Raw genomic sequence first — 10963 nt, 5'->3', positions numbered from 1 at the left:
CAATTCCCAGCAACCACGTGGTGGCTCACAATCATCTGTAATGGGATCTGATGCCCTCTTCTGGTGTGTCTGAAGTGTCACTGAAGTACAGTGACAGTGTACTCACATAAAATAAATTATATATTGAAACATAAAGAAAGCAGCACGTTTGTAAATTCTTTATAACAAGTATACAGCACCAGGTGCTTGGGTGCTGAGTGTCAACATGTACATCTCCTTAATAAGCTCTACAACTCACTGGGGTAAGCACCCCATTCCCACTGTTCGGATGAGAGTGCTAAGACCCAGAGAAGACTCTTTTATCTAAGACCACAGAGCAGTAACTTGGGAGTAGGAGAACCAGGATTAAAACCCTGACCCACCAAGCCTGAGTTCACAATCCCACTATGCCAAAATATATGGGAGAAATGCCAGAGGTGGCCGCGTCCCAACCCAGCTTAAAGCAGGTGGCAAAAAGCCATCCAGGTTACTGCTGGAACCTTTATTGATACCAGCTTCAGTCCCACTCACAAAACAGGCCAAACAAAGGGGCACAACCTTTATTTCCCTTCCCTCGACGAATGTCAGAAAAGGCAAGTCAGATATACTGTAGAGACAGAATAAGGTCTTCTCAAGCAGTCTTTAACTCAGCATTGACCCACACCAGTCCTTTTAACGGTCCCTTCCCACATTCCAGAGGGGAGGGGAAGTTCTGTGGATTTTAAGCCTTGCTGGCATGGTGAGCAATCACAAGTACTTCTTAGAGAAGAAGACACAGATATTCAGGTCTAGAGTACAGTCAGGCCCAGAAGACCTTCAGGACCGTGTGTCCCGAGCCCTCCTTCGGGGTCTGGGACCACAGCTGGAACTAGGTATGAAGCCCAGGCCAGGAGGTGCACCTGGGGGTTGGTAGCCACATTCACTAGGGTCCAAGGGCTCCCGACTAAGCAGGACCCACACTGCAGGCACATGACGTCGGACTGTGAGGGGGTCTAGGCCTGTGTCGGGTGAAGTTGGGACCCAGCTGTCCTCGGTTTGCAGGAATCGAAGCTTGGTGAGTTGGTGTAGGCCTGGAATCCGCCGTTTGACAATCTCTGCACAGCTGACAGCCTTTCCAGCAGCCCGGCCAGAACCTGAGAACACCACGTGCCTTGTGTTTCCCCCTTCCAACCGACCCAGTGCCAGACCTAGCAGGTTTCGGATTTTGCTTCCATCTCGGACTCGCATTTCCAGGGTGTCGGGAGGTAGCTGGGGCATTGGTGATGGGGCTGGGAGCTCTACAGAGCCAGCCCTCCGGTAGTGTTCCATTCTGCTCGCGGCTTTGGTGAGTCTCTCTGGATATGCACTACGGGAAAGAGATGAGTGTCAGGAACATGATCAAGTCCATCCTCCATCCCTCCCTCCAAAATGTGGTCCTGCTCCTCACCACGGAAAGTGCTTTTACACCCTCACTCCAGCGTCTCAAGGCTGGGGCCGAGACACCTTTCTAAATACATCCACGAGTCTCTAACACGGACAAAACCAAATTCCCCCAAACCTGGCTCTCTGGGGGTAGGACTGGGTTTCATCATCTCAAGCTCCTCGGGGCTAGGGGTCCCAGACCCTTCGTCCACAACTCGCTAAGATCCGGCGGGCTCTCCTCACTAAGCTTCAAGGACTAGGGTAAGTGCTTCCGGAGATTCTGAGGCCCCAGACTCCCTGGGGCACATCCACGAGCCTTCGCAAAGTACTCCCTAAAGAAAGAATCGATCCCGCCTGTGCTGGGTGGGTAGACCTCATGACCAGAGTAACAGAGTAGGCTGGCTTGAACCAGGAACTCGGGAGTGAGGACGCCCCGGAGAGCTGCCCGGACCACTCGAGAGCGGTTGGCGGGCTCCCCCTTCGTGGGCTGCTGTCTCCCAGGCAGCAGGCATCCCCTCTTCCCCAGCTCTGAATCCCCACCCCGTAGGATTTGCCTCTTACCTCGGTCGCCAGTAGACGCTCGAGCCTCACGGAGCAGCCAAGATGGCGCGCGGAGCGAGAGCGCGCGGAGCTGCGGGGCCGCGCACGCAGGGGGCGGGGCCTGAGGGGAAACCTGGGTGCCCGTCGGCGCGTGGAGCGGATGCTGGCAACTGGCCGCCCCGCGCTGTCGGCGCAGTGGTCCCCCAAGGACACCGGTACCTGCAGAGGGACCACCCAAGAGAGGAACAGCTATCGGAGGAGTCCCGCACCTGAAGAATGCAAATTTGTGCCCTTAAAAGATGGATGGCATGCGTCACCTGTTGACACACCGCAGCAGCGAAGGCGAAGCCCCGCTGGTGTAAGCAGGAGACCCTTAGTTACGGAATTCTGAGCTTTATTCTCATCCTAGGACACTGGACTACCCCGGCGGTTTTCTGCAGGGTCTAAGCCATAGCTTGTGCACAACTCATTGGCCACAGGATTGGTGTATAAGCTGGTAGATCAGGTAGTGGGGGCAACAGATACTTGCGACCCTGGGAAAGGGCTGTACTCTACATCATCATAGAGCTTCGGCCACGGAGGCGTGCCCACAGAGTCTAGTCCAGAATCCAGCGTAAATAGGCCCTCCAATAATTGCCCAATGATGTACTGACCACCGAAACAGCAAGAATTAAGAAGAGGTAGTAGAAACTTGATAGAAACTCGTATTAAGTTTTGGGGAAGAACGGGCGACTATTCGGGTATTAGAGTCTAGGGTGACTGCTGGTTTCATATGTTTGGACAGCTGAAATTTGGATGCCAGCAACTTTACAGGTTTGGTGTTGTACAGGAAGTTGAAGGAGCTAAGGCACTCCCTCAGACCACAAGAGGGCAGCATACACTTGGTGGAACTCGGTGTTTAAACTGTTTCTCCCTACTTTCTCATCAAGGTACCCTGATTTTCTTCCCTTCTCAAGATCCTAAAATTTCCTACCTCTTGCGCTCCTCCTCTGACTATTGGTATTGTAAAGACACAAGGCTGTGCTGTCTTGGCTTTGCACATCACTGACATGTGGGCCTACCTGGTCTTCCCCAAACCCTGTGTGGAGATTACACGTCCCTACTTTACTTACCATAGATGTGATATTTGGAGGGTAGTTGGCAAATGTAGGATAAATAAATATACAATGCCCCGCTGTATAGTCAAATGATGAGAGAGTTCTCTCAGCAAACCAGATCAAGAGTATGGCTCCTGGTCCCCATGGGGTTGTCAGCTCTCCCCTTTACCTCCCAGACCCTCACAGCCAAGCCCATCCTGTATCAGCAAGCCAATGTACTCCTTTAGTGGTCTCCACAGTTTATTGTCACTGGAATACATACATTTGACAGGGAGTACAAATCATGACTGTAGGGTAAACTCTCTGACCTCAGGGCCCCCAGTTGAACGGAGACAGGGATGGGATGTGGGGAGCGGCTGTCACTCTTCCGAGGGCTTCGCTTGCTTGGCAGCCTCTAGCTGGCAGAGGTACTCATCCCACTGCACAAACTGCTTGGAGAGAAGCATTGTCTGGTGACAAGTCAAGGTGACAACAGGAGTCTGAAGAAGCAGAGACTCTGCATGTGCCCAAGGGACTGGGCTAAGAGTGCCATGGGGAAGAGAAGACCCATTAAGGAGCAGGACGCACAAGGATACAGTCTTGTTATACTCCTCCAGGAGAGCCTTGGACTCCTCAGTGATCTCCACACACTGGTCCTGTCAGACAAAGAATAGCTCAGGAGGAGAGCAAAGCCCATGTCCCACCCGACTTCCTGCCTCACTATTCCCTCCAAACCTAAAAAAGATGGTGCCTGAATAACCTGGAGTAAAAGGAGCAAACCGCAGACACTTTCCATCCTATGCTGGACGCTGAAGACTGGCAGGAGGCACTGCTTCCACACATTACCACCCCCTCCGCTTCTGCCCCCAGAAGGGTGTATTTATCTTTATTTGATGTATGCGGGTGCAACATGTATATGCAGTACCCAAAAATGCCAGAAGAGGGCATCAGATCCTCTGGAACTGGAGTTACAGAGGTTGGCTGGTAGTGGCCATGTGGGTTTTCATCTGCAGTCAAAACCTAGTGTCTCAGCAAAGCTCTATACAGAAGGAAGCAGGAGACCTGCATGTGGACCTAGGAAAGTCCTTTCCCCTCCCTGAGGCATCTGGAAATAGAGGATAAACCTCCACGGACCATGAGCGGGGTGTGTGTGTGTGTGTGTGTGTGTGTGTGTGTGTGTGTGTGTGTGTGTGTGTGTGTGTGTGAGAGACAGTGGGCAGTGGGGGTGACAGTAGGCAGTAGGGAGGGGCACAGCTGACACAGTATCTCCTCATGTCTACCTTCCCTTCCTTTCTCTCCCCTTCCATACCTGCTGTTGGATGTGGATCTGCGCCAAGCGCTGCAGGCGGGCAGCATGCTCAGGAACGGCTGTAAAACAATGCACACCGCCTGATGATGTTCGTGCCCTCCCCCGGGACTGCTCAATAGTCTATTAGGTCTTCCACAGGATTAGAGTATTGAGTAGAGAAGCTAAACAAACGCCAGGCTTCATCGACCGACAGCTGTAGCTGGGGGCTGGGGGCTTCTTACCTACCCCAGCCTTACTCCAAGAGCCACGTGGTGGGGGTTGGGGTGGGGGCCAGAGACAGAACCTTCAAGTCCTCAGTACTGCTTGCTATAAGCAGGGCCAAGTAAGGAGACTTTACTTATTCCCCTGCCCCTTTGCTGCCGTTCAGCGGGGATAGACTCTGAGACTAATGGATAGGGAGCTTAGGTGGGCTGGAAATGAACACCAGGTCCCTACACTGGCCCCTTGGACTCCCACACTGACAGCCTTGCCCACCATATTACGCCTGCAGCTTTAGGCTGTCAGATACTCAAGTGGGGAGCTGAGAGAAATACCTCCAGAGACAGACAAGATGGATATCTGGATTCAATTAAAGCCGCTCGCTGCCTGCTTGTCAAGGCCCAGGCCCAGGGACTCTTAGCAGTGCAGCAAGAAAGAGTCACACGCCTGGCAGGAGTTCTGACAATAAAATGTGGGCTCTGCAGCACCCTGAAGGAGAGCGCTAAGGGGCAGGGAGGACACCATAGGATATCTGGGGTTGGGACGTAGGCTCTCTCTTGGGAACTGTAACTCTAGTCAGGTGTTTCCCACAGGGTATAGCTGTAAGGAGCAGATTAAGCATTAGTACAGGGAAGCCTTGGTTCCACCGGCCACCTCCCCCAGCATGGGAGCGGACTGCAACCCCACAGGGTACCTTTGATGGGAGCGCTGTCCAGCATGGGTACCAAGGCGTTCACTTGTTCCAAGAGTGCCACCTGGGAGAGGATGAACTGCTCCTCTGAAGCACAAAGACAAGAGGACAGCAGTGACGCAACCACGTGCATTGTGACACCTGTGTGGAGCTATGCACCAGCAGGCAGGAGGCTGGGCCCCAGAGCCCAGTGGCCTGTCCCGATGGCTCCCTTCCTAGGTGTCCACTCCCACCCGGACCCTCCTTTCCTGCCTAACTCATCTCGAGCCTAAGGAGCACCTCAAGTTTGAACTCCAGACCCTCCCCTTCCGCATGTTAATGTCTTAGCAAGTGTTCCTAGTCCACAGGAGACACAGAACTTCAGACTGGACTTCCCTGAGCCAAGGGCCCCAGGAACAATCCCCAGAAGACACGTGGCAGACTGCTCATTGGCTCTCAGAGGCACAGGTAATTACAAATGACAGGGGAGCTGAGGCAGGGTGGGAGAGGCTAGTGTAGACAGCAGGACCTGGTTCTTCATATACAGGGGTTTCCAGTGTATTAAAACCCACAGAGCAGGTGTTCGGAATAAGGCTGTCCTGTGCAAACAAATGAAGAGATACTTGCCGGTCAAAAAGAATCCACCGAGCTTGGGGGGGAGGGCAGGTCCAGGAGACTGAAAGGCTAGAGTGTTAGGAAGAAGACACTGGGGCTCCTAAGGAGGCTCAGATATGACGGAAATGCCCATGAAGATGTGTCATGCAGAAAGGAAGGACAGTCTGAGCTATGGCCATGGAACTCTGACAGCCCATCTCAGCAGAGCTGTCCCTCCTCTTCAGTCCTCAGTGTCACACAGTCCTCATTCTCTCAGGTAAGCTACAAGCTCAGGTTCCTTATTCTTTCTAATTAGACATATTTTATTTACATTTCAAATGTTACCACCTTTCCCAGATTCCCCTTCATATTTCCTATCCCTCCCCCTGCTTCTATGAGGGCGTTCACCCACCCACCCCCTCCCGCTTCCCCACCCTGACATTCCCCTACATTGGGAAATTGAGCCTTGGTATGACATCCTGTCATTGATGCCCAACAAGGCCATCCTCTGCTACATGTGCAGCTGGAGCCATGGGTCCATCCATGTGTGCTCTTTGGATACTGGTTTAATCCCTGGGAGCTCTGGTTGGTTGGTATTGTTGTTCTTAAGGGATCACAAACCCTTTCAATTCTTTCTCTAATTCCTCCATTAAGGACTCTGTTCTCAGTTCTATGGTTGGCTGCGAGCATGCACCTCTATATTGGTCAGGCTCTGGCAGAACCTCTCAGGAGACAGCCATAACAGGCTCCTGTTAGCAAGCACTTCTTGGCATCAATATTCAGGCTCAGGTTCTTAAAGCAGGGATAACTACCCACACTTGTGTTCATGAGGACAAAGACTTTCTGGTTCACCACTGTATGCCTTGTGCCCAGAATAAAGCCTGGTTCACAGTATATGATCAATAATTGTTTCCTGTTTCCCTTTACTTTTTTTGTCTTTTCTTATCCTTTTTTGAGACAAGATCATGTCATGATGACCCAGGCTAACCTTGCGCTTGTAATCCTCTTTCTCAGTCTCCCAAGGAGGTCAGAAAACACTACCTGCAGAATGAACTGACTAGAATCTCTGCCTAGACTGCACAAGTCCCGGCGATTTCTCCCAGAAGAGAAAGGCGAGCTTTCAGTGAGAGCCACCATGGCAAACACAGGAGAAGAGGAAAGGAATCTGCCATATGTTCCCTATAGGAAGCAAGCAGAGGGGCTGGAGAGATGGCTTGGCCAGCAGAAAAGAGCACCCTGTTCTTCTAGAGACCCCAGCTGTTTCCAGCACCCATGCTGAGTGGCTTGCAGCTGCTGGTAACCCCAGCTCCAGGGAGATATGACTCTGACTTCTATGGGCATGTGCCTTTCCTCACACACACACAAGTGCACATGGTTACACAATAACGAATCTTTAAAAAGCAAAACAAAAAATCCTGCTGACAAGTTTTTCCTTTGGCCACACATATGTGAATCTATAAGGGTGACATTGTAGACATCAGGAGAATGGTACGGTTCAAAAAGGAACACCCTGTGTTATGGCAGAACAGGGAGAGCCACGGTACCATTCCACATACTACTGGCATTGTTGTGGACAGTTAAGGACAAAGTTCTCGCCAAGAGAATCAACGTGTGACCCCATCCGTAAGTACTCTAAGAGCTGAAACAGCTTCCTGAAATGAGTGAAGGGAAAAGATCAAGAAGGAAGCCAGAGAAAGGCAGCTGTGTGAGCAGACGCTCACTTCGTGAGAATGTGAGGGGAGGGCCTGACAGGCTAACACCTGTTCCCTGGGATGAATCTCTCCAGTATTTTCCCTTCTCCTGAGTGGTAACACTCTTTGTGTCTGTTCCCTTCAGGGAGATCCTCTGCCCGGTGAGCACTGAGGAAGATTCTAAAAGAAAATCCCAGGGATGGGCCTTTGACAGAATATTGAAGTAGCGTCAATATGCCTGGCCCTAAGGTGTGCAGCTGGCCCTGAGGTATACTATGCCCGGTGCTGATTACAAAACCTGCCCCGGGCCTCAGTCCTGCCCCAGGCCAGATAAGGTATAGCATAATAGGAGAGGAAAGCGGTCACTGTGCCTGCCTCTCCACACCTGATATCCTTAGTGCTTGTGCACACTTAGGTCTAGCATTACCTGCTAAGATGAACTGCAACTTCGAGGCCTCAGGTATGGCAATGCGATCAATGTACTCGGGATCCAGGTATTTGATCAGGTCTTCAACTACCAAAGAAGCAGGGAGGAAAAAAAAAAAAGACATAGAAATGGAACCTTATTTTATAAAGGGAATTTGGAGGCTGGCAAAATGGCTGAACAGGTAAAGGTAATTGCTCACAAGTTGGATGACCTGAGTTTGATCCCTGGGACCTACATAACGTAAGGAGAGCTGAGTCCCACAGGCTGTCTTCTAACCACTCATACACAAGCACATACATGCACACACACGAAGTAAATAACTGCTAAATGACATGTGTGGAGTATTAATCCTTGGAGAGATCCTTGGATTATGAGCTGACCACACAGCATCCCTACTGGTCCCTACTCGACTCAGATTATTCAGTTATCATCATCAGCTGTTTGACCTCATGTTCTGGGGCCTGAAACCCAAGTGCTGCTCCCACTCTGCCCTGCCCCAACCCCCAGTCCCACTAACCTATTCTCACCAAGATAGAAGGTAACTTTCTACTCAACGCCATATGACAAGCTAAGGTTTTGTCTAATTTCTAATTAGTTACTAGCTTCGATAAATTAAAATGTTTAGCTAGGCTAACACTGGGGCTCTGAGTAATTTCCTTCCCAAACTTGCCTAGAGAAATTCATACTCTTATCCCCCAAGGGGATACCCTATCCACCAAGGAAAGCTTTGAAGAAATTTCAGCCCACAACTCCGCACAATGGGCTTGGGATTTAGCTACAAGGAAGCACAGCCTATTTACCACATCAGCAGTAACATGCCTTCAGTCCTCACAGGGCTATTCTACAGGCAGACTAGCTGATGGACGGGGACAGGCTTCAAGAGTACAGGCATGAAAGGCAGTACAATCAGACCCCTAACAGAAGTACTTACTCTTTTTGTAGAGAATCTTCACCCTCTCCCTCTTACTGGCAATGTTCCCTAAAGCCACTTGCACCTTGACCAGACCATCAGCAACCTGAAAGAAAGCAGAGATTCATTCCGAGGTATACCACTTGGCTTAAGACTTAGAAGACCATATATGTGGTGGTGCACGCCTTTAATCCCAGCACTGAAGAGGCAGATGCAGGCCGCTCTCTGTGATTCTGAGGCCAGCCTGGTTTACATGACAAGTTCCAGGATACTTAATAAATACTGTCTCAAAAAAAAAAAGTGAAAGAAAGAAAGACAGACAGACAGACAGGGGCTGGAGAGATGGCTCAGAGGTTAAGAGCACTGACTGCTCTTCTAGAGGTCCTGAGTTCAAATCCCAGCAACCACATGGTGGCTCACAACCATCTGTAATGAGATCTGATGCCCTTCTGGTGTGTCTGAAAACAGCTACAGTGTACTTATATATAATTAATAAATCTTTAAAAAATATTTTTAAAAAAGACAGACAGACAGACAGACCTGGAAATTTCTCTCTAGACTTTCAAGCCTTTGAAGGTCTCCCTTCTCTTATAAAAGGTAGTCTCAACTTTAGGTACCCTTTAATATGAGAATGAATGAATCATGTTCTCCTTTGCAGGATGGGGATGTGAACTTCTGTACGCTTGCGGAGCTAATGAACTGATTTAGGGTTTAATGGGGGCACCCTTACATACTACATACTTCTTGGTTCCTAACTCCAATATTTGGGCATGAAATATGCAAATATCCTCACCCAGATCTTTCTCAGCTCAAGGCTGGGGAACAGACTGGTTGGCCTACTTCTAGCCCCATTCCCTCGGAGATGGAGTACTCTCTAGGACCCCAAAGACAGTACAATCCCCATCGTGGAGAACACAGAAGAAAATCAGTTTAGAGGCAGAGGCAGAATACAGTTAAGAGTTAAGGGTTTGAGCTTGAGATGTCTGTGGGATATCCCAGTGGAGGAGACCAGTTTACAAAGACCAACTGGGTCCTCAGTGTGTCTGGGACAGAGCTACACACTGTAGACAAAAACATGAAATGAGTAACTGAAATTAACTATGGCAGTTCACGTGACAATTTTACAAAAAGTATACAGACCTATCATTACTTTTGATGTTCTCAGTTCCAGAACACCCCTAACACTACCGGAAGCGCTCCAGTAAATGGTTTCCACATCGAAAAAAAGAGATTACTAATCCTTATCTGGGCCTGCTCAAACCTCACCGTTCGCCCCTTGGTTCAGCCTTTAATCCGCCTGTGCTCTGCTTCCTCTAGGGCTCCTGTGCTCGCACAATTAATTTTGCAGGGCTCCAGACACTCCACTGCGGGCTTCAGGTCTTACGGAAACTCCCATTAATCAGTTTTTAAATGTGTCTGGTCTGATTCGTACCAGGAGGCTCTAGATCTTTGTTATTTTCAAAGGCTGGGCTGAGGACGACCGAACCTAAGTGGTCGTAGCATCAGGTCTTACGGTAGGGCCAGTGAACGGCTCCGGTCCTGCCCTGCCCCAGAAACGGATCAATAGACCGAACCTCTCACCTTCCTGGAGCCTCGGGTCCCGCCCGGCCCGTACACCCAGCGCTCCAGCTCCTCCACACGGGCCTGTAGCCGCTGCACATCCGTCAGAGTCGCCATCCTCTCTGCTGCCCGGCCGCAGCCGCTTGAGGGTAGGACATCCGCCCAAATAAGAAGAGTGGCCAATCCGAGAGCATCGTCGCGCCTTGTAGGAAGTGACGTCACGACTTAGTCTTTGGATGTCGGAAGTAACATGTCAAAACAATCTGGTTACCTAGGTAACGTCCTGGGTCCTCGCCCTATCCTGATTTCCAGGACCTGGTTGTCAAGACTTTTAGTGTTCTAAGTCTAGGATACAAGGAGTTTTTTTCCCCCTCCCCCCCATTCCTGAGGGTGAGCGTATAAATAAATAGAACTATTAACCTAAGATAGGTTCATACCCATAGATCAATAGGCCGCTTCCTAAGGGAGATACCATAAATTTTTGGAATCTTTTAAAGATCAAGTGAATTGCACCTAAGCTTATTTTTTAAAGATCTAGTTATCTATCTATCTATCTATCTATCTATCTATCTATCTATTTAATGTATGTGAGTACACTGTCACTCTCT

The 10963-nt window shown here is 50.0% G+C and overlaps 2 protein-coding genes across 2 annotated transcripts; both read right to left on the bottom strand.

The window, feature by feature from the left end:
• Positions 1-522: 522 nt before the first annotated feature.
• RPP25L (ribonuclease P/MRP subunit p25 like) lies at positions 523-2001 on the bottom strand. Its single transcript, XM_080940270.1, has 2 exons — positions 1942-2001; positions 523-1324 (listed from the first exon to the last, which is right to left on the bottom strand). The coding sequence occupies exon 2, from the start codon at positions 1285-1287 to the stop codon at positions 796-798; it is 492 nt and encodes a 163-aa protein (XP_080796396.1). The 5' UTR covers positions 1288-1324; positions 1942-2001; the 3' UTR covers positions 523-795.
• Positions 2002-3236: 1235 nt separating this feature from the next.
• On the bottom strand, positions 3237-10512 carry DCTN3 (dynactin subunit 3). Its single transcript, XM_080940264.1, has 7 exons — positions 10377-10512; positions 8817-8901; positions 7886-7972; positions 5198-5281; positions 4306-4364; positions 3593-3652; positions 3237-3466 (listed from the first exon to the last, which is right to left on the bottom strand). Exons 1-7 carry the CDS (start codon positions 10470-10472, stop codon positions 3377-3379), a joined length of 561 nt encoding a protein of 186 aa, XP_080796390.1. The 5' UTR covers positions 10473-10512; the 3' UTR covers positions 3237-3376.
• Positions 10513-10963: the final 451 nt, after the last annotated feature.

Source organism: Micromys minutus (assembly GCF_963924665.1).
Source record: "Micromys minutus genome assembly, chromosome: 28".
NCBI classification, from domain to species: Eukaryota; Metazoa; Chordata; class Mammalia; order Rodentia; family Muridae; genus Micromys; species Micromys minutus.
This window is presented reverse-complemented; position numbering and strand designations above follow the sequence as displayed.

Coding starts and splice junctions, on each gene's coding strand:
- RPP25L (XM_080940270.1), bottom strand. CDS start 1,287: ATGGAACACTACCGGAGGGCTGGCTCTGTAGAGCTCCCAGCCCCATCA.
- DCTN3 (XM_080940264.1), bottom strand. CDS start 10,472: ATGGCGACTCTGACGGATGTGCAGCGGCTACAGGCCCGTGTGGAGGAG. Junction 8,902..10,376: donor GGACCCGAGGCTCCAGGAAG/GTGAGAGGTTCG, acceptor GCTTTCTTTCAG/GTTGCTGATGGTCTGGTCAA. Junction 3,653..4,305: donor AGATCCACATCCAACAGCAG/GTATGGAAGGGG, acceptor TTTGTCTGACAG/GACCAGTGTGTGGAGATCAC.